At 42.7% G+C, this 23,625-nt stretch overlaps 1 protein-coding gene across 2 annotated transcripts; it reads left to right on the forward strand.

The window, feature by feature from the left end:
• Positions 1 to 2,846: 2,846 nt before the first annotated feature.
• OLFML1 (olfactomedin like 1) lies at positions 2,847 to 11,034 on the forward strand. 2 transcript variants are annotated; one of them, XM_054827429.1, is made up of 3 exons: positions 2,847 to 3,170; positions 5,205 to 5,493; positions 8,605 to 11,034. In XM_054827429.1, exons 1-3 carry the CDS (start codon positions 3,045 to 3,047, stop codon positions 9,381 to 9,383), a joined length of 1,194 nt encoding a protein of 397 aa, XP_054683404.1. In that variant the 5' UTR covers positions 2,847 to 3,044; the 3' UTR covers positions 9,384 to 11,034. The 2 variants fall into 2 exon arrangements, with proteins under 2 accessions (XP_054683404.1, XP_054683405.1); XM_054827430.1 differs by having other exon boundaries at positions 5,208 to 5,493.
• Positions 11,035 to 23,625: the final 12,591 nt, after the last annotated feature.

Raw genomic sequence — 23,625 nt, forward strand, 5'->3', positions numbered from 1 at the left:
CAAATCTAGTATTCACTCTGAACTGATTTCAACATCACTTTTAAAACACAGAAAACTCCTCTAGCAGCAGAAATCAAAACCACAAACACAGATGAGGAGCTGAAAATGCCTGGTTTTTATTTGGAACCCTCAAACAGCTGTTGAAATAGAGACACCAAACGGTAAAAAGGTGGAATAAGTGCAGCAAAGAAGCAGCGCTGACAAGACTACCATCTTACCCAGATACAGAAGGACAAGAACAGTGAAAAAGCATATACACTTATATCAACATACTTGTTTCCTTTTAGAGGTTTGTCTGTCAAATCCAGACAGTAATAGGAAACCCGTTCCAGGAGTAGTTCACAAGAGAAAAGGGGTTCACTGAGTTACGACCAATCTTTCTGCTCCTGTGCACAAGACGAATGTCTTCCCAGGCATGCAAAGCAAACCTGCTTTAAATCACTATCATAAATGCATACCTATATTTATGTATTACATATACAGCTAATACGTAGCTGCAAAAAACCCATGTGTATGCGTATGCGTATGTGTATGTATATATCTAGGCAGAACAGAGCTGGAAAATGTATAACAACTAAAGAAAAAAACAACAACCTAAGCTCTGTTCTTAACCAGATGCTATAGCATGCCATCCCAGAATACTGCATCTGACACGGACATCATTGCCATTTACCATGAGATTATGGTTTGATAAGCATGGGAATGTCTCATTAAAAGAAATCCTTGGAAGCTTCTGGTCTTTCAGCTGCTGGTAGTTCTGAGAAATGATGGAGCAACACTACAAAATCCAGTTTCTTACACAGCATGCTTAAGCTTATACAGGATGTTTAGCAGTTCGATATATTTTGCTTGTAGATAACTGGTCCCTGTTTTAAGATGAAGGAAATAAATTCTATGTCTATATCCTGACTTTTAAGTATACTTTCTTGATAGTAAGTTTTTAATATTTTGCTTAGGGTATTTTATTTGCTTAGGTGGTCTGGATTCAAACAGAAATAAGGTTGCTCTGAAACTGATAAATGGTAGTGTTCATCAAGTGAAGTCTGAGCAATTGGCTGTGATTAACAAAAATTTATACACACCTATAACACCCTTTCTAAGGAAAAACTTTCAGTAAGGAGTTCTGTTATGACTGATGCTCTGACAATCCAATAAAATCCTCCAAAGAGTCTACTGCCTTATTTTACAGGGGAACCCAGACTACAGCCTGCAATGAAAAAGAATATTAAAAGTCATAAAGTTAAGATACTACTTCATATTACCTTAAAATAGGACTTGCAGGCATAACTTGAGTCAAGCGTGTTCCAAACTGCAGGTAAACCATAGATAGATTTTGTTTTATACAGGTGTATGATTTCTCCCTACACTAAATGAAGAAATTAACCTACTGAATCGCACAGTCTTCATCTCCTGGTCATTGCCTTAGATTATTGTGATAGACATGCTAAACTAGGAGGACAACTCAGAAGGATTCCAGGTTCACCTAGGAGGTTAGAAAAGAGATAATTCTTCTGTGTTCTTCCCCGGTGTTGAAGCTGATAATTGGAAAAGATGACAGAGCACTTTGTCAAGATGTTCCATAGTACATACTCAAGGAAGACTATACACTTCCTAGGGTGTTTATTCTCAGTGCATAATCCTTCAAGGATCCAAGCAAGCAAGCTTTCCATCCTCCCAGGCAGGAATTCTGGAATAAAGTGAAACAACACTGGCATGGAGAATCAAGTATTAGTCTCCCTGTGCATCATTGACTTTGCGTGTAAATAGGAACTGGTAAATTGTTTACGTCCCTTAGGATAAAGCAATATTAAAAGAAAAAATACTTACCTGTGCACCTCTGTGAAATCTGCCTGTAAAGCACACATAACTGTACCTTGCAACAATCAAGGAAATGGAAGTAAAAATCTGCCTGCTGTGACAAATTTTCATTAATTCTGTCACAAGTCACATGCTTACACACAAGGCAGTCAGAAAGAAAAAGAAAAGCTCTGTAAATGTGTGGAAAAATCTGTAGAGAAAGAAAATGGGGGAAAAAAATAGTGAAAAGGTGGAGAATTCTGAGAAAGAGAAACAGAGACATCCAGTTTGGCTTCACATACAAAGGGAGCTTTCTAACACCCTAACACGTGGTTTCCTAGCAAATACCATCTTAGCATAGCCACGTATATTTCCAGACAAGGAGGCACTCGGTCATGGAAATTATGAAAAAGAATAAATAAATTTGCCTCAAATGCAATAGACTCATGTAAGTTAACTATAATTAATTTTTAAGGCGTCCTAAGTAGAATTACTATTCTGAAAGAAGAGTCCTATCAAGGACGCCATTAAATTGACACAGAACTGTGTTAAGGATATTGATTTTAGCTAGAAAAGTAATGGCAAGAGAAGAGGGGAAGGAAAAAGTTTTTTTTTAAAATAATTTTATCTATTGTTTTCAGTCCTACTGTAAATAGGCTGAATACTAGAAGTGAAAACAATTGCTTTAGATTGTTTTACAGTAACATCCATGGTTGTTGAAATAGCTACAGACAGTATGCATCAAATCTTCCTGTGAAAGAATGACCAGGGCTCCACTGACTTTGAATCTATGCTGACTTACACCAAGTATACACTGCACTGTGTTGGTCACACAGGAAAGCAGAGGGGAGGAGAAAGGAGGAAAAACAAATTATTTCTGTTTGTATTTAATAAAATTTGGCCTACAGGCTTTATGTGACTCAGTACTGAACATCTGGGAATGATCATAGGATCACAAACTGGAAAGCAGTCATCTGGCTTCTAGAAATAAACACATTCGGTTCCTCTTCCACAACTTTTTTTTTTTAATGATAAACTGCAACAGCCATTTTAAGTCTTTTTAAAACCAGCAGCCACAGTATTTTTAACTTTTTAGTAATTTTTAGTATTACTGTTTCACATTGTGGCATCAGACAAATGTTAAATTTCATTTAATTCTGGACTGGCAGTAGTGTTTGGGATTGCCCTCCACACTCACACACACACAATTAATTCACTGCTTTTTTGCTTCAAAATTTTATGAAACAATGGTAGTCTTGCAACTCCAATTTTTATTAGTTCCATTCCTCACAAGCATCATGGGAGCGGCGCAATATATGATGCAAGATGCAGCACTAATGAACTACATTGACCGGCGTTTGCTATCTTTAGAGGTATGTGCTATCTGTATCATTCTGTAATACTGCCTAACTGCAGAGAGGTTTGAAAATGTATGAATGTTCTTCTGTGTGTGTGAATACAGAACAGTTTGTATGCTGAACAGTATCAGGAAGATAAATTTCCATTTTTTTCTAATAAATAAGTAAAATTGTAGCTAAACCTTTAACGATAATGATTCCTAATTACCACATCATTATTTATTGCAGGATATAATTTCAGAATGTTATATTTTTATTTTGTTATCACTTGTAATTTTTTTACAATAGCAGTGAATTTAGCTAAATATGCAGATCTTTATAGTACTGTCACAGTCCATCCTAGGGAACGTACAACCATCTACTGTCCCCAGTAGAAGTGCAGTCAAGTATTAACAAGGAGATAGAAATTTATCAGGTATTTTTTCTATGTACAGATGAACCTACGTGGAAGAGTAGTTTAAGACACATTTGTGTAAACTAGCAGTGTATCTGCACTTTAACTAGGAGTTGAAATAATCCCCATTCAGCTGGGAGACTGAAATAGGTATTTGCTTTTGATTAATTATATAAAAGTACCAGTACCTGCTTCTTCTTCTGTAGTAAATAACTACCAGTACTGCAAAATACCTTTTCAATATTGGCACGCTGTAATCATAGATAGTTTATCTTAAATCATTAACACGTCCTTGGCTCCTGACTTGCATTAGTAGACTTTTAGAGAAACTTTAACTTGTCTGATCTCACATTCCTTTTTTGTACAAAGTTCTCACTGGTCTTAACTTCACAACGCAGAAAGAAGTGAAGAATTAGCCTGGTACTCTGTTCCCATTGTGTAGGCTGAGATTCAGATTTTATTAACCACTATAGGAATAACTTCATATGACAATTTCCATTTATTTGGCACACATTAAAAATGATGCAATCCCACCTATGGCATTTGGTGCAAGGGCCACCAAACAAAGAGCAAGAAGAGGGTGAGGCAGATATTGAAGAGAACACTTGAAAACATTTAATATAAAGCTTTTGTAGAAAGTAGTTAAACAGCTTCCTGGGGACTTACGGTCATGTATTAATGGGAGGGGCGAACCCACACCACATCTTGCCAAACAAGCAAACAAACCACCACCACCAAGCTTAACAGGAACACATGCATACTGCATTTATCATCCGGCAAACTCAGGCATTCTCTAGTCAAAACACCACCTTAAAATAAAACACCTGAAATCTGTGCATAAAGCACCAAATCAGAACACCCAATCTGGCAATTAAATCTACTATGATTGTGTGTTTGGGCTTAAATATTGGCTCAGTTTCCTCATCTTCTCAAAGCGGCAGTTAGGCTTCTATTTTCAGGCCATCTTTGATATTTATGAAAGCAGCTGCATTACAACAGAGAAATCACTTTCCTCACATTTAAAAATGTTGATAATTTGAATCTAGTTATAAAGACACCTCTGTATTCTTTTTTTAAACACAGCCAGCACTTTGGCATGAAAAAAACCCCCAACAACAACAACAACAAAATCTCAAAGGAGATGTCAGTATTTCCATTTTCCATTTTAAATGGATGAAAAATAGCCATACTAGATACTGTCTTGTTCAGAAGAGGTGTAATTATGTGAAATGTTTGATCACATTTCGAGATTTCCTACAGGAAACTTGTTGAGACTGTTTCACCAGTGTTCCTACAGGAGGAGTTTTGAAAAGTTTCTGGAAAGCATATAAGCAGAGATCATGTGCCCTTAAATATCATTGGCTGTTTCCACCAGAGCACTTTTCCCTCTGTAGGCAGCAAAACAATGCATCTGGGTGCAGTAATCACGTCAAGAAAAAAAAGAAGTGTATTTTTGTTGAGAACTGTGAATGTTAGTGCCAGTCTAATATTCCTCTTCACATAGATATACAGCAACAGACCATTGGGTTGAAATAGGTGGGGGCAGGGGGGCCGGAGAGAATAGTATGGTTTTTAAAGCAATCATAAATGAGGTTCTAATCTATACAGAATATACACATATATCCATGTATTTTCTTCCTGTGTTCTACCTCAAGAAGAGGCTGGAAAAATGCAACCAAGACATACTGGATTACGTGGAAGAATTCCGAGACTTTTCAAAGATGGTACTGTCACGCCTGGCAGGACTGAACAATTATAAGGCTGAGGTTAAAAGTGAAGTAGAGAATTTGCTAACAAGAATTGAACGAGCACAAAGGGACATTGACTATTTTAGATCTGTCACAGATGCTAATACATGTATAGAAGTACATGAAGACCTGGTGAAACAGCAGCTATTTGAAGAAGCAGAGGAAAAAAAGAAACTTAAACTCATGCTTAATGCAAGTAAGAACAGTTTACTTTTCAGAATTTTGATGTGAATGAGCCAGTCTCCTAGCCAATGCATGCATGCTGATATAGGGATAACAGATTTTCACAAGTTATGTGAATACCACAGATAATTGCACAGGGTTTTGGCTGTGGAAATACTAGACTTTATTAAAAAAAAAAAAAACCAAACAACCACCTACAAAAAAGGAATGGGAGAGGGAGGGAAGAAAGTACAATTCAAACATTTACTTTGCAGATACGCTACTGCAGATCAAATTGATTCTTTGGAAGCTGCTTTTTATTATAAAGTAATGTAAAAAGCCTCTGAAGGTTTGCTCTTGCAAAGTCACAGAAAAAATGCCAGTGCATTTCTGAATATTGAAGCTATACCAAGGAATTAATGGTGGTCTTTCTTTTTTGGAGTGGGCAGGGGTCAAAACCTCCATTCAAAAGTGATCTCACAAGTTACTGTTTTATGGTCCTCCTCTGTTATTCCTTCTCTCCCTCTCCCCTCCATGTACTTTATCAAGAGAGCACATTGGCTTAGCTGCAAGCAAGTCTCAGTTCTGAGTTGAAAATTAAGTGTTAAGGTGCCCAGTATGAAGAATATATATGCAATCTATACTTTTTTTTAAAACAAATTAAGTTTTATAAGTATCTTTACCTTAAGAAAGTTGAGTTACAGATGTAAATCACATATTGTAGACATATTTGAAGTAGTCTGTTTCATCTCCATTCAAAAGGAGCAAGAAATTAAAAATAAACAATAAGAAATATAAACTGCCATTTTTTAAAAGCCAGGTGAAAGATCTTCAGCATCATCTATTATACAATCCTACTAACTTCAGCAGGATTAGACTGATTTAATTTTACAAATAAGTTTGCAATTTGTTCCTTGAACTTTTCCAGCAAAAGAATATTAAGGCAGATGGTAACAGAAGCAATCACCTATTCTGCTTCTAAGCTCTACTCCTAAACCACAATTGAGTGCTCTGAATATCAAGATTTCTTTTTTCCATATATAGATTTTTTGAACATTAGGCATATTTTTTTTGAAACACAGAAAAAAATTGGGATTTTTAAACTGACTGTGATAAGGACACTTTGAAAATTATCTCTGACAGTTTCAGAGGGGAAAAATTATTTTCCATTTTCCCTTGTCGGAAATTATTTCTTTCAATTTTATTGCAGCAGTTCATAGCAACTTTACTATTGTCTATACTAGTCAGATGCTTGTCCCATTGAAGTCAATGGGAAAACCAGTCCTTGTGTAGATTTTACAACAGTTAGAAAAAGTAGCAAGATACTTAACTCTAGCAAATAGCAGCTCTGCTTCGATGCTATCATATCTTAACTGGAAGTTACAATTATTTTTGCTGAATCACTCCAAAACTCTAGCAAAAAATGGGGTTACTGGTTTTGGTTCAAGTTCACACGGACTTGAAAATAAGTAGAATCACTGTTTTTACATGCAGGCATTGAAACCTCATCCTGCTTTGGGTGGGAAATAGAAAATAATCTCCTGCACATTTTGGGGTATGATAAGAAACAGTGGGCTTTGAAGGTGGAAAAATTTTGCTAAACTTCTTGTTCACTGTGAATGTCTCAGTTTCTCAGTCTTCCTCCAAGCCATTATGAAAGTCAAGGAGAGTTAAAAATGTCTCAAGAAGAGAGAGACTATTCATAGATTTCAGATAGTACTGTGGTTATTTCTCCTGCAGAAGGTGTTGCTAAGGCTGGCTAACTATTTTGATTCAACAGTTTTAAGTTTTTAGAATCTATCTAATCAAGAAATGTTAGTTTTGGGAAAGCTGCTGTGGCTTGCTCAGGGAAGGTGCATCCAGAGTGAGGACTTCCAAGAAAAAAAATCCATGCTGTAGCAGCAATATCCAAATGCTTTGGTTAGAGGGTATCAGCACACACAAATGACATAAAGGTTGCTTTCTACAGGCAACTGGAATCTTGCCACTGACTTCAATAGGTTCATATCAGGCCAAATAGGGAAGCTGGTTTTGCTTTCTCCGTTTCATCTACTGCCAGAACTTCCTGCCTTAGGGCTTTGTTTGTTCTGTTTACTAAAATGGCTGCACTTCACTAAAGGCAATTCTTTTAACTTCAAATAATGTCTCTTGTAATTTATGAGTGCCTTTGGTAAACAAGCTTGTTAATATGCTTTGTAGTAGAGTTTTTCCTGGAAAGGATGGTCTTTGATAAAGATATTAGAGTCTAAATGCCTGAGTCTTCACAAGCTTGGTCCTTTTTTGGTCATCAGTGCAAAGTGCATACAAAATGTAATGAAGCCAAAACTATGACTTGCTCTCTGCTGGTGCCAATTTTATGCCTATAGTGAGGTAAACAACTATGTAATTCCATCAGCCATGCTTCTAGCATAAGAATTGATAACACAGGCATCATACCAGTTCATTTAAAGAACATCTTAATGTATGGGCATTCCAGTTTTGTGATCTATATATTTGTTCTAGTTCCTTTGTGCTGCAGGTGTTGGGAAAGGGAGTGGGAAGATAACCCAGTGTTTTGGCTTTCTGTTATGATGATCTATTTTTATTTGTCTTTATATTATAAATGAAAAAAAAAAGACGGTAAGAGAATTCCTGAAACAAAAATACTATACATATGGCATATCAAGAAAATGGATTTTAATTTGTATGCCTTCAAGAAGAAATAAATTTGATTGTTTTACTGTGTTGATCTAAAACAGAAGTCACTTCTCTGAAGTAAAAATTACAGCCCTGTAAAAGAACTGACAACAGTAATCAGAGAATCACTAACTGTGCTCTTGGTCTCCTCCAGGTACACAAATAGAATCCCTTTTGGATTACACTGGTCTAATAAAGCAGAAAACAACACACTATGTGTAGCTGAAGATTTGCACTTTCCTTAGCAGGAGATGTTGAATATATCAGATAAAATTAGCTTCAACACTACTTACCATAGACATGCTGCTGACAGCTTTACTGATATATTGACCCTGGTCTTATAGTTGGATTAAAAGGTAACTAACTAATTCAAAGAAAGGAAACTAGAAAATTCACAGATATTCTAAATTTTATTTATTTATTTATTTATTTATTGATTGATTGATTGTCTTTGGGTGTTTCCTTGCAGGTTGTGACCACATGCTTGCAGGTATTAAGTCCCTAAAGGTAGTTAAGAAGACTGGAGATAAGCATGGCTCCTGGATGAAAGACCCTGGCAAAAAGCATACAAAGATTTATTTATTAAATGGTTCTGTAAATAATGTTATTTTGGAATTTGCAAATATCATGACATTCATGGAAAACAATCATACACTAAAAGCTCGCAGAGTCACTTTGCCATTTCCCTGGGAAGGAACTGGCCACATCATCTATCAGGGTTTCCTGTTCTATCACAGATATGGCTCCCTAAATGAGATAATTAAATTCAATATCCAGAAAAGAAATATAACGGACCAAATGCTCCTGCCAGGGGCTGGAAGGATTCCTGCCTATCAGCTTTCTCCATCTACAAAAATAGATCTTGCCATTGATGAGCAAGGGCTCTGGGCAATACATGCAGAACCAGAGACTGGAGGAAACATTGTAATTACTAAGATCAACCATATAACCATGGCAGTAGAGCACACTTGGGATACATCATGCAATAGCAAGGATGCTGAAGCAGCTTTCATGGCATGCAACACACTCTATGTTGTCTACAACTTTCCAGGTGGAGGCACCTCTCGCATACAATGTGTTTATGACGTTTTGGATGCGGTAAATACTTATGAAATCCCAGCATTGCACTTTCCAAAACGTCAGGGTAGCCATTCCACTATACATTACAATCCTAAAGAAAAGCAACTCTTTGCTTGGGGTGATGGATCCCAGATCATTTACAAGCTTCACACAAAGCAAAAAGTTTAGAATCTTCAGCGTTTTTTCAAATATACTTAAAAGCTAGCAGTCCCATGTCAACATGGTCATTAAATGCATTATTTCCATCTGTTACAACTTTCATCTATGTTACATAAATTTAGGCTTACATACCCCAGTGATCTTAAGTCTTAAACAATATGTAAAGACTCCATTAATATGAATTACATGGTGACTAAATACCACACACATACAACTCATACACACACACAAATTAGTCTTAAAGACTAAGGCTAGTTAAAAAAAAATAATAATCCATCTCTGACAGGTTTGCTTCCTATTAAAATTATGTATTCTGCTTCAGTGCCATAGAAATCAAATGAGAAGTCCTTCCTGTCCAATACACATTATCTGACAACCTTCACTACCCTGAAGCTCACTGTAGGAAGCTTTATTATGAGCACTATAAAATCATATGCTTCCAGAGAAATTATCTATAAAGTTTTAAAAGGAGTGGTTTATTATATCACAAAGCATAAGACTATACATCTTCACAAACATGGTTTATTTTTACCATATAGTTCTTTTACATTATTACATCAATGCTGTTCCTAATCATTGAACTTCTAGACTATTTCCAGGAAATTCCACATTTTTGTTATCCATATAGCTATACAGTCCACTTTTGATCCTGCTAATACATTAGCTACAGGTAAATATTCACTTTTAGCAGCTTCATTTTCCCACCTTTCAATTTTTTCCAGTGTATCACTGCTTATGTGTCAGAAGGAATGTTCCTAGATGATCTGTGTCATACACTATTTTAAAATGTTTTACAGGTCACTCTTTAATTGTTTCCTTTCTTATTAGTCCTCTTTCAGCATCTAGTTGTGAGGCATTTCCTCAGTACTACAAATTACCTCCATTCCTCATAGTGGAATCTTTCTCATTGTGTCCTCTGACTCCAGCAAAATACCTGTACAGAAAAAGTCGCTCTGATGAGCACAATAGTGCAAGTGAGGGCATGCCATTGCTCAGTCCTGGTTTTGTGTGTCACAGATAAACACGGGTAAATACAAACACATCTTTGTGTCAAAAACATTATTAAAAAAAAAAAAAAACAAAAAACCCATATACTTTTACTTGTGAAATACAGGTACTGGCTATAGGTTTTGGATTTTAGTGTTCTGTTTACTAACATCCAAAAAAAAAAAACCCCACAAAAAATAGTGCTTGAAAAGCAATCCACAGAATCCACAGAAAACCCATTTTGTTCTTTACACTGAAAGAGTTGTTGTTCTATTTAAAAACAGCTTCAACAGAACAGCCAAACATCAGGGAATGATTTTGAAAAAGAGTTCCAGAATACAACTAAGAGTGTATGGACTGCTGAGTTGCAACAGTGGTACTCTGCTTTTAGCAAAAAAACCTGTATCATTCTAAGCAGCCTTAATGACTATAGTATTACTTCTGTGTAACAGAAGCCATAGTAAGCACAGTTAAAGTCATCCTCAGGCGGAAAGTAAGGTGGGCTGGCACTGATTTCCCATGTGACCATAGGTGAAAGGCAGATGAAACTATTTGGCTTTTTATTCTTCATCTGTAATATTACAAACACAGAAATACAAAATGGTACTAGCCACCTTTGGAATGCTTTGAGATCTTTTACTGCAAAAGGATGTGTAATTTTCTTTACTTAACAAATAAAGGCTTTTAATGTAAATATGGATTGAGTGTGCTCTTTAGAAAAGGCATTCTTGGAATATGCTATACACCACACTATCACACAACAGAGAAAGGCTACATTATTATTCTATATAGAGATTTCAATGAGCAATCCTCAAAAGTTCAGGCAGGGTCCTCTCCAAACCTTCTGCCCTGGAAAACCTAGCTTCCTAATGAATTAAAGGTACTGCCTAGTTTTGACAGAAGGAGAAAGTTTTGTATGGATGAGCTTCACTAGATTATTTCATATTGTACAAAATGCAAAAGAAATGAAAACAAATAGAATAACCGAGTCCACAAATCTCAAAACTGAGGTTTGGTTACAACTAGGGGCAAAAATATGTGAACAATCAAACAATTTGAAGAGCTGGAACTCCCAGATATTAATCCTGATACTGATTTGGTTGCAAACCATTTATGTACAATCATAAGAGAACATGCATAGAAGGAGGAATCACTGAATTAGCCTGTCTCGACTATTCTTTAAAGCTGCTAATGATACGAAATTCACGACTTTCCCAAGGATTTACTCCATCAGTTAACAAGGCAGCTGCCATAACATTTTTCCTAGAGCACAACTTCAGTTTTCCTTGCTGCAATGCAAGCCCATTAATTTTTAGCCTGTCCAGGATAAGAACATACGAGTAGACTTATTTAATCATCCAGAGAATTGTCCAACCCAGTAGCCAACCTTAAAGACGTACCAAAAAAGAATACATATGGAAGAGAAGAATAACACTGTAAAAATGTATCTCTCCCTTCAGTGATTCATGCCAGAGGCAGTGTCTTTGTGCTCAGTATTCCTGAAGACTTTTCTTTCATGAATTTCATAGAATCACAGAATGGTTTGGGTTCAAAGGGGCCTTTAAAGGTCATCTAGTCCAACCCCCCTGCAATGAGCTGGGACATCCTCAACTAGATCAGGTTGCTCAGAGCCCCATCCAGCCTGACCTTCGATGTTTCCAGGTATGGGGCATCTACCACCTCTCTGGACAACCTGTTCCAGTGTTTCGCCACCCTCACTGTAAAAAAGGTCGTCTTTTTATCGAGTCTGAATCTACCTTCTTTTAGTTTAAAACCATTACCCCTTGTCCTATTGCTACAGGCCCTAATAAAAAGCTTGTAACTATCTTTCTTATAAGCCCCTTTTAAGTATTGAAAGGCCACAATAAGGTCTCCCTAGAGCCTCCTCTTCTCCAGGCTGAACAACCCCAACTCTCTCAGCTTGTCCTCATAGGAGAGGTGCTCCACCCCTCTGATCATCTTCGTGGCCCTCCTCTGGACTCACTCTAACAGGTCCATGGCTTTCCTGCACTGAGGACTCCAGAGGTGGATGCAGGACTCCAGGTGGGGTCTCACCGGAATGGAGTAGAGGGGCAGAATCACCTCCCTCGACCTCCTGGCCGTAGTTCTTTTGATGCAGCCCAGGATACAGTTGGCTTTCTGGGCTGTAAGCACACGTTGCCAAGTCACGTCCTGTTTTTCATACACCAGTACCCCCAAGTCCTTCTTCACAGGTCTGCTCTCAATCCCTTCTTCCCCCGGCCTGTACTGATACTGGGGGTTGCCCTGACCCAGGTGCAGGACCTTGCATTTGGCCTTGTTGAACATCACAAGGTTCACACGGGTCCACTTCTCAAGCTTGTCCAGGTCCCTCTGAAATGGCATCCCCTCGCTCAGGCGTGTCAACTGCACCACCCAGCTTGGTGTCAGCTGCAAATTTGCTGAGGGTGCACTCAATCCCACTGTCTATATCTCCGGGCAACCTGTTCCAGTGTCTCGCCACCCTCGTGACCAGAGGCAGCTCTCTCGGCCTGGCCTGTGTGCCGCGTGTCCTGGCTCCTCACCATCTCAAAGGCTGGGCCCGCACCACACGCATCAGTGTCTTTCCTGGACTGGGGAGACCAGGAGGCGACAGAGGAGCCCACGTGCAGTCACCAAACTACCAAATAAGAGAGGAGGAAAGCGTTTTCTTAGTTTATTGGTTTGGGATTTTTTACGTTATTGTCCAACCTTGAAAAGAACTCCTAAGGAAGCAGCTGGAAGGGACCTTCATACTGAAGGCCAGAACTCCTTCCTGGCAGAACTCCAGTCTTCTGCTTCTCCAGAGGAACAGCTGTCCTTCTAACTTCTTTGCTTGATCTGTTGCTATTCTTCCTGCACTGCCGCGGAGGGTTTGGCTTTACCTTCAGCCATCCATCGGGCAACCTTCTTGTCCTCAGACTGAAGAAACCCCACCTCCTGGCCCCAGGGACCTTGGTGGCCCTCCGAGGGACAACTCCTGTTGTCCCAGCAAAGCAGCTTGGTGGAAGCCGGGTTGTCTCCTCCCCTTTTCTTGGGGCGCAGAGCAGAAGAGATGGCACCCCTTCAGGAGGGGTGGGGGAGGGGTGGGGGATGGGAAAGAAGGGCTCACACCACCCGGGGCAATCATAATAATCGTCCATGCCGGGAGATGGTGAGCCCACAGGACAGCCAGGAACAGAGGCTGGGCCTCCCAGCTAACGCCGGGTCTGGAGGCTGGGCCGCTGGTAGGGCGTTGGCCGGGCGCTTCTGCGACGCCGTGCTGATGGTGTCACGGAGGGGAGCCCTGGCACAGTGTGGTGGTGCCAGCGGAGCCCTGCTGGAGGTGGATCCACCTCCATGGGTTGTTCTTGGTCTTCCGGGGCATCCACCTCCATGGGCTGTTCTCGCTCTTCCGGGGGATCCACCTCCATGGGCTCCGTACCACCAGCCACAACACCAATGGCCATTGCCACTGTGTGGCTAATGGTGCCTCCCCTCCTCTTCCGCCTCCTCTTCTTCCGCCTCTCCTGTAGCCGCCTCCCTTGCTTCCCACACAGATGTGGGCAGCCGCTCACCTTGCTCGTGAGGGATCTTTTTCTCCCAACCATCGTTGGAATCTGAGAACCTCAAAGCTCAGTGAATTGTGGGCCAGCTGCCAGGGTCCCTGTATTTATAGGGTCCAGAACAAACAACAGTGAGGTAGCCACTGCCATCAGAAGGCCACTGTGATGCGGCCAAATATGGCTGTTCTGGCAGGTGGGGGGCCTGTGGCCTGAAAAATGGCCTCATCTGGGAGAAGGAGGAGGGTCAGGGGGGCTGAGGGTTAGATAGCAGGGTTTCATTGCACAGATACTCCTCATCTTCCATGCCTTCCATTCGTTCTGCCAGCTCTTCCGCAGAGGGCTCGCTCAGGTCAGGATAATCTGCAAGGATTACGTCCTGCTTGCACTTGAAGCAATCGGAATTATCATAGACAGGGGAGTTTTCAGCCCTCTCTGATTTATTGACACCTGTATGATGACTTTCAGCTTCCTGACAACAGTGTGCTTTTTTCTTTGGATTTGGTGGATGCCAAGGATCTGTGAATTGTATACTAAAAGCAACTGCTCTATCGTGCCAGTATAACTAGGTTTATTTTTACAGTGCCCATCAGAGGTATGCTTGTTTCTCAGAAAATAGTCTTTCTTTCTCTTTTTCTTCTTCATTTATAACTGCCTGGATCTGGAGGATGAGAGCCCCTTGTAACATTTATGCAAGCAGCCAGCATACAAGAAAAACACTGATTTTTGTATATTCACGTAATTTACAATGTGTATGTCATAGAGGTTCCAGTGTTTGTCAATACAGAAGATTGTGCAGAAATATTAAACTTGATTTGTTTGAAACAACTATGTCTTTCCCTACCCCAGATCAGAAATACCTTGATAAATTACCTACACAGAGTATGGAGGTTATTAAATGTAAGGAGTTTGCGGTGCTGTTTAAACTGTATTTTTACCTTTAATGCTAATATGAATTCAAAACAAAATATAGCCATAGAAAGTTATACTATCAGTCCGGACTTTACCAGATCTGTAGTCATTTTCAGCCTGTAAGTTTTCTCAAACTGTAAGCTCAAAGACTTGAAATTGGGACACACTGTAGAAATAGTCCTCCCACCCATTTGCATGAAGAGGACAGCGAGATTCCTGATGAACACAGACCAAGCAGAGGCCCCGTTGTTCGCTGCCTCAGGTCCCTACCGTCCAACTATCATGTCCAGTTCCTGCTACCTCAGCGCTGTTTTCTGTGAGCTAAACCAACTCTTTCCAAGTCTAGTTGTTGTTAACGACTGAATTTTTGGCCTACCCATTTCTACCAAAATTAATCTGGAAAATGGTCAGAAAAACCTGGGATGTAATTCCGTAAGGACAAGAACAAAGAACTAAGGCAGGAATGATCAACTGCACAATTACAAACAAACAAACAAACAAACAAACAAACAAAAAACCCGCAAGCTTCAAATATGTAAAAAGCTATTGGAAAGAAGAAGAGAAGCTTCTATCATACGTATCTCTGATAAATGGAAATAATTCCAATTGTAGTCAGGTTATACATCAGAGAGTCCAGCGGAGGGCTGCAAGAATGATGACTGGAACATCTCTCTTATGAGGAAAGGCTGAGACAACCGGGTCTGTTTAGCCTAGAGAAGAGAAGACTGAGAGGGGATCTAATCAATACTTACAAATATCTAAAGGGGGGATGTCAAGAGCATGGGGCCAGACTCTTCTCAACGGTGCCCAGCAACAGGACAAGGGGCAACAGGCACAGAATGGAACACAGGAAGTTCCATCGCAATGGACAAACTTCTTCATTCTGAGGGTGACAGAGCACTGGAACAGGTTGCCCAGAGAGGCTGTGGAGTCTCCTCTGGAGATATTCAAAACCCACCTGGACGCGCTCCTGTGCAACCTGCTCTAGGTGATCTTGCTTTAGCAATGGGATTGGACTAGATGATCTCCAGAGGTCCCTTCCAACCCCTACCAGTCTGTGACTCTGTGCAAATTCTCTGACTACAAGGCCAGCGAACCTTGGCACAGACCTTTTTCTCTTAGGAACTTTCCGGGACAGGAGACTCACAATTTCCTCTGTCGGGAACAATATAGGTTTGGGAAAGCTTGCATTTTGACAGGTGGTTGCTCATAACAATAGGTACCAGCAGAGACGAGGAGTGGCCTCGGGGCACTATCTGAGACATCCTAGGAAGTTAACCGAGAAAAATGAGCATATTGTCAGGTGTCCATTTGCTCTCTAAGAATCTGGGCCCCTCCTCAAAACTGCTAAAGCTCCAAAGCTAAGAAAAATCACTTCACTAGACCAACCTTTCTGTAGTCATACAGGGGATACTCAGTCTGTGTGATCTAATGTTGCATTTATTTGGTTTGAAATATGTGATTGGTATAAAACCATTGAAAAATAAATCATTGTATAACTCTTACCAGGGTTCTCTTGTCCGGTGTTTGTGACACACGAGGTTAGAAACAATATTTTTATTAGGATGTGCAAGTAAAAATCATTTAAATAGAGGATTATTACACTAGATTGCTCTGTGACCTCAAAGTTAATCATATTTTTCTTATTCTTAATTAGCTGAAAAAGGAAAGAATCCAACATGTGAATCCTAACTGCTAATGCAATGAGACAGATCATAAACTTCTTACATGTTTATCTCTTATCCAAATTCTATTTGATAAGTAACCCTCTTTACATTTTTGAGGGGACTAGCACTGATCTTATGCCCCAGATCAGAAATACCTTGATAAATTACCTACACAGAGTATGGAGGTTATTAAAGGTAAGGAGAAGACTTTTCTTTCATGAATTTCATAGAATCACAGAATGGTTTGGGTTCAAAGGGGCCTTTAAAGGTCATCTAGTCCAACCCCCCTGCAATGAGCTGGGACATCCTCAACTAGATCAGGTTGCTCAGAGCCCCATCCAGCCTGACCTTCGATGTTTCCAGGTATGGGGCATCTACCACCTCTCTGGACAACCTGTTCCAGTGTTTCGCCACCCTCACTGTAAAAAAGGTCGTCTTTTTATCGAGTCTGAATCTACCTTCTTTTAGTTTAAAACCATTACCCCTTGTCCTATTGCTACAGGCCCTAATAAAAAGCTTGTAACTATCTTTCTTATAAGCCCCTTTTAAGTATTGAAAGGCCACAATAAGGTCTCCCTAGAGCCTCCTCTTCTCCAGGCTGAACAACCCCAACTCTCTCAGCTTGTCCTCATAGGAGAGGTGCTCCACCCCTCTGATCATCTTCGTGGCCCTCCTCTGGACTCACTCTAACAGGTCCATGGCTTTCCTGCACTGAGGACTCCAGAGGTGGATGCAGGACTCCAGGTGGGGTCTCACCGGAATGGAGTAGAGGGGCAGAATCACCTCCCTCGACCTCCTGGCCGTAGTTCTTTTGATGCAGCCCAGGATACAGTTGGCTTTCTGGGCTGTAAGCACACGTTGCCAAGTCACGTCCTGTTTTTCATACACCAGTACCCCCAAGTCCTTCTTCACAGGTCTGCTCTCAATCCCTTCTTCCCCCGGCCTGTACTGATACTGGGGGTTGCCCTGACCCAGGTGCAGGACCTTGCATTTGGCCTTGTTGAACATCACAAGGTTCACACGGGTCCACTTCTCAAGCTTGTCCAGGTCCCTCTGAAATGGCATCCCCTCGCTCAGGCGTGTCAACTGCACCACCCAGCTTGGTGTCAGCTGCAAATTTGCTGAGGGTGCACTCAATCCCACTGTCTATATCTCCGGGCAACCTGTTCCAGTGTCTCGCCACCCTCGTGACCAGAGGCAGCTCTCTCGGCCTGGCCTGTGTGCCGCGTGTCCTGGCTCCTCACCATCTCAAAGGCTGGGCCCGCACCACACGCATCAGTGTCTTTCCTGGACTGGGGAGACCAGGAGGCGACAGAGGAGCCCACGTGCAGTCACCAAACTACCAAATAAGAGAGGAGGAAAGCGTTTTCTTAGTTTATTGGTTTGGGATTTTTTACGTTATTGTCCAACCTTGAAAAGAACTCCTAAGGAAGCAGCTGGAAGGGACCTTCATACTGAAGGCCAGAACTCCTTCCTGGCAGAACTCCAGTCTTCTGCTTCTCCAGAGGAACAGCTGTCCTTCTAACTTCTTTGCTTGATCTGTTGCTATTCTTCCTGCACTGCCGCGGAGGGTTTGGCTTTACCTTCAGCCATCCATCGGGCAACCTTCTTGTCCTCAGACTGAAGAAACCCCACCTCCTGGCCCCAGGGACCTTGGTGGCCCTCCGAGGGACAACTCCTGTTGTCCCAGCAAAGCAGCTTGGTGGAAGCCGGGTTGTCTCCTCCCCTTTTCTTGGGGCGCAGAGCAGAAGAGATGGCACCCCTTCAGGAGGGGTGGGGGAGGGGTGGGGGATGGGAAAGAAGGGCTCGCACCACCCGGGGCAATCATAATAATCGTCCATGCCGGGAGATGGTGAGCCCACAGGACAGCCAGGAAGAGAGGCTGGGCCTCCCAGCTAACGCCGGGTCTGGAGGCTGGGCCGCTGGTAGGGCGTTGGCCGGGCGCTTCTGCGACGCCGTGCTGATGGTGTCACGGAGGGGAGCCCTGGCACAGTGTGGTGGTGCCAGCGGAGCCCTGCTGGAGGTGGATCCACCTCCATGGGTTGTTCTTGGTCTTCCGGGGCATCCACCTCCATGGGCTGTTCTCGCTCTTCCGGGGGATCCACCTCCATGGGCTCCGTACCACCAGCCACAACACCAATGGCCATTGCCACTGTGTGGCTAATGGTGCCTCCCCTCCTCTTCCGCCTCCTCTTCTTCCGCCTCTCCTGTAGCCGCCTCCCTTGCTTCCCACACAGATGTGGGCAGCCGCTCACCTTGCTCGTGAGGGATCTTTTTCTCCCAACCATCGTTGGAATCTGAGAACCTCAAAGCTCAGTGAATTGTGGGCCAGCTGCCAGGGTCCCTGTATTTATAGGGTCCAGAACAAACAACAGTGAGGTAGCCACTGCCATCAGAAGGCCACTGTGATGCGGCCAAATATGGCTGTTCTGGCAGGTGGGGGGCCTGTGGCCTGAAAAATGGCCTCATCTGGGAGAAGGAGGAGGGTCAGGGGGGCTGAGGGTTAGATAGCAGGGTTTCATTGCACAGATACTCCTCATCTTCCATGCCTTCCATTCGTTCTGCCAGCTCCTCCGCAGAGGGCTCGCTCAGGTCAGGATAATCTGCAAGGATTACGTCCTGCTTGCACTTGAAGCAATCGGAATTATCATAGACAGGGGAGTTTTCAGCCCTCTCTGATTTATTGACACCTGTATGATGACTTTCAGCTTCCTGACAACAGTGTGCTTTTTTCTTTGGATTTGGTGGATGCCAAGGATCTGTGAATTGTATACTAAAAGCAACTGCTCTATCGTGCCAGTATAACTAGGTTTATTTTTACAGTGCCCATCAGAGGTATGCTTGTTTCTCAGAAAATAGTCTTTCTTTCTCTTTTTCTTCTTCATTTGTAACTGCCTGGATCTGGAGGATGAGAGCCCCTTGTAACATTTATGCAAGCAGCCAGCATACAAGAAAAACACTGATTTTTGTATATTCACGTAATTTACAATGTGTATGTCATAGAGGTTCCAGTGTTTGTCAATACAGAAGATTGTGCAGAAATATTAAACTTGATTTGTTTGAAACAACTATGTCTTTCCCTACCCCAGATCAGAAATACCTTGATAAATTACCTACACAGAGTATGGAGGTTATTAAATGTAAGGAGTTTGCGGTGCTGTTTAAACTGTATTTTTACCTTTAATGCTAATATGAATTCAAAACAAAATATAGCCATAGAAAGTTATACTATCAGTCCGGACTTTACCAGATCTGTAGTCATTTTCAGCCTGTAAGTTTTCTCAAACTGTAAGCTCAAAGACTTGAAATTGGGACACACTGTAGAAATAGTCCTCCCACCCATTTGCATGAAGAGGACAGCGAGATTCCTGATGAACACAGACCAAGCAGAGGCCCCGTTGTTCGCTGCCTCAGGTCCCTACCGTCCAACTATCATGTCCAGTTCCTGCTACCTCAGCGCTGTTTTCTGTGAGCTAAACCAACTCTTTCCAAGTCTAGTTGTTGTTAACGACTGAATTTTTGGCCTACCCATTTCTACCAAAATTAATCTGGAAAATGGTCAGAAAAACCTGGGATGTAATTCCGTAAGGACAAGAACAAAGAACTAAGGCAGGAATGATCAACTGCACAATTACAAACAAACAAACAAACAAACAAACAAACAAAAAACCCGCAAGCTTCAAATATGTAAAAAGCTATTGGAAAGAAGAAGAGAAGCTTCTATCATACGTATCTCTGATAAATGGAAATAATTCCAATTGTAGTCAGGTTATACATCAGAGAGTCCAGCGGAGGGCTGCAAGAATGATGACTGGAACATCTCTCTTATGAGGAAAGGCTGAGACAACCGGGTCTGTTTAGCCTAGAGAAGAGAAGACTGAGAGGGGATCTAATCAATACTTACAAATATCTAAAGGGGGGATGTCAAGAGCATGGGGCCAGACTCTTCTCAACGGTGCCCAGCAACAGGACAAGGGGCAACAGGCACAGAATGGAACACAGGAAGTTCCATCGCAATGGACAAACTTCTTCATTCTGAGGGTGACAGAGCACTGGAACAGGTTGCCCAGAGAGGCTGTGGAGTCTCCTCTGGAGATATTCAAAACCCACCTGGACGCGCTCCTGTGCAACCTGCTCTAGGTGATCTTGCTTTAGCAATGGGATTGGACTAGATGATCTCCAGAGGTCCCTTCCAACCCCTACCAGTCTGTGACTCTGTGCAAATTCTCTGACTACAAGGCCAGCGAACCTTGGCACAGACCTTTTTCTCTTAGGAACTTTCCGGGACAGGAGACTCACAATTTCCTCTGTCGGGAACAATATAGGTTTGGGAAAGCTTGCATTTTGACAGGTGGTTGCTCATAACAATAGGTACCAGCAGAGACGAGGAGTGGCCTCGGGGCACTATCTGAGACATCCTAGGAAGTTAACCGAGAAAAATGAGCATATTGTCAGGTGTCCATTTGCTCTCTAAGAATCTGGGCCCCTCCTCAAAACTGCTAAAGCTCCAAAGCTAAGAAAAATCACTTCACTAGACCAACCTTTCTGTAGTCATACAGGGGATACTCAGTCTGTGTGATCTAATGTTGCATTTATTTGGTTTGAAATATGTGATTGGTATAAAACCATTGAAAAATAAATCATTGTATAACTCTTACCAGGGTTCTCTTGTCCGGTGTTTGTGACACACGAGGTTAGAAACAATATTTTTATTAGGATGTGCAAGTAAAAATCATTTAAATAGAGGATTATTACACTAGATTGCTCTGTGACCTCAAAGTTAATCATATTTTTCTTATTCTTAATTAGCTGAAAAAGGAAAGAATCCAACATGTGAATCCTAACTGCTAATGCAATGAGACAGATCATAAACTTCTTACATGTTTATCTCTTATCCAAATTCTATTTGATAAGTAACCCTCTTTACATTTTTGAGGGGACTAGCACTGATCTTATGCCCCAGATCAGAAATACCTTGATAAATTACCTACACAGAGTATGGAGGTTATTAAAGGTAAGGAGAAGACTTTTCTTTCATGAATTTCATAGAATCACAGAATGGTTTGGGTTCAAAGGGGCCTTTAAAGGTCATCTAGTCCAACCCCCCTGCAATGAGCTGGGACATCCTCAACTAGATCAGGTTGCTCAGAGCCCCATCCAGCCTGACCTTCGATGTTTCCAGGTATGGGGCATCTACCACCTCTCTGGACAACCTGTTCCAGTGTTTCGCCACCCTCACTGTAAAAAAGGTCGTCTTTTTATCGAGTCTGAATCTACCTTCTTTTAGTTTAAAACCATTACCCCTTGTCCTATTGCTACAGGCCCTAATAAAAAGCTTGTAACTATCTTTCTTATAAGCCCCTTTTAAGTATTGAAAGGCCACAATAAGGTCTCCCTAGAGCCTCCTCTTCTCCAGGCTGAACAACCCCAACTCTCTCAGCTTGTCCTCATAGGAGAGGTGCTCCACCCCTCTGATCATCTTCGTGGCCCTCCTCTGGACTCACTCTAACAGGTCCATGGCTTTCCTGCACTGAGGACTCCAGAGGTGGATGCAGGACTCCAGGTGGGGTCTCACCGGAATGGAGTAGAGGGGCAGAATCACCTCCCTCGACCTCCTGGCCATAGTTCTTTTGATGCAGCCCAGGATACAGTTGGCTTTCTGGGCTGTAAGCACACGTTGCCAAGTCACGTCCTGTTTTTCATACACCAGTACCCCCAAGTCCTTCTTCACAGGTCTGCTCTCAATCCCTTCTTCCCCCGGCCTGTACTGATACTGGGGGTTGCCCTGACCCAGGTGCAGGACCTTGCATTTGGCCTTGTTGAACATCACAAGGTTCACACGGGTCCACTTCTCAAGCTTGTCCAGGTCCCTCTGAAATGGCATCCCCTCGCTCAGGCGTGTCAACTGCACCACCCAGCTTGGTGTCAGCTGCAAATTTGCTGAGGGTGCACTCAATCCCACTGTCTATATCTCCGGGCAACCTGTTCCAGTGTCTCGCCACCCTCGTGACCAGAGGCAGCTCTCTCGGCCTGGCCTGTGTGCCGCGTGTCCTGGCTCCTCACCATCTCAAAGGCTGGGCCCGCACCACACGCATCAGTGTCTTTCCTGGACTGGGGAGACCAGGAGGCGACAGAGGAGCCCACGTGCAGTCACCAAACTACCAAATAAGAGAGGAGGAAAGCGTTTTCTTAGTTTATTGGTTTGGGATTTTTTACGTTATTGTCCAACCTTGAAAAGAACTCCTAAGGAAGCAGCTGGAAGGGACCTTCATACTGAAGGCCAGAACTCCTTCCTGGCAGAACTCCAGTCTTCTGCTTCTCCAGAGGAACAGCTGTCCTTCTAACTTCTTTGCTTGATCTGTTGCTATTCTTCCTGCACTGCCGCGGAGGGTTTGGCTTTACCTTCAGCCATCCATCGGGCAACCTTCTTGTCCTCAGACTGAAGAAACCCCACCTCCTGGCCCCAGGGACCTTGGTGGCCCTCCGAGGGACAACTCCTGTTGTCCCAGCAAAGCAGCTTGGTGGAAGCCGGGTTGTCTCCTCCCCTTTTCTTGGGGCGCAGAGCAGAAGAGATGGCACCCCTTCAGGAGGGGTGGGGGAGGGGTGGGGGATGGGAAAGAAGGGCTCGCACCACCCGGGGCAATCATAATAATCGTCCATGCCGGGAGATGGTGAGCCCACAGGACAGCCAGGAAGAGAGGCTGGGCCTCCCAGCTAACGCCGGGTCTGGAGGCTGGGCCGCTGGTAGGGCGTTGGCCGGGCGCTTCTGCGACGCCGTGCTGATGGTGTCACGGAGGGGAGCCCTGGCACAGTGTGGTGGTGCCAGCGGAGCCCTGCTGGAGGTGGATCCACCTCCATGGGTTGGTCTTGGTCTTCCGGGGCATCCACCTCCATGGGCTGTTCTCGCTCTTCCGGGGGATCCACCTCCATGGGCTCCGTACCACCAGCCACAACACCAATGGCCATTGCCACTGTGTGGCTAATGGTGCCTCCCCTCCTCTTCCGCCTCCTCTTCTTCCGCCTCTCCTGTAGCCGCCTCCCTTGCTTCCCACACAGATGTGGGCAGCCGCTCACCTTGCTCGTGAGGGATCTTTTTCTCCCAACCATCGTTGGAATCTGAGAACCTCAAAGCTCAGTGAATTGTGG

Source organism: Grus americana, chromosome 5 (genome assembly GCF_028858705.1).
Source record: "Grus americana isolate bGruAme1 chromosome 5, bGruAme1.mat, whole genome shotgun sequence".
Taxonomy (NCBI): Eukaryota; Metazoa; Chordata; class Aves; order Gruiformes; family Gruidae; genus Grus; species Grus americana.

Excerpts from the sequence above, each read along its gene's own strand:
- OLFML1 (XM_054827429.1), top strand. The coding sequence starts at position 3,045 with ATGGTAGTCTTGCAACTCCAATTTTTATTAGTTCCATTCCTCACAAGC. Across the intron at positions 3,171-5,204 it reads GGCGTTTGCTATCTTTAGAG|AAGAGGCTGGAAAAATGCAA; the intron begins GTATGTGCTATC and ends TTCTACCTCAAG. Across the intron at positions 5,494-8,604 it reads TAAACTCATGCTTAATGCAA|GTTGTGACCACATGCTTGCA; the intron begins GTAAGAACAGTT and ends GTTTCCTTGCAG.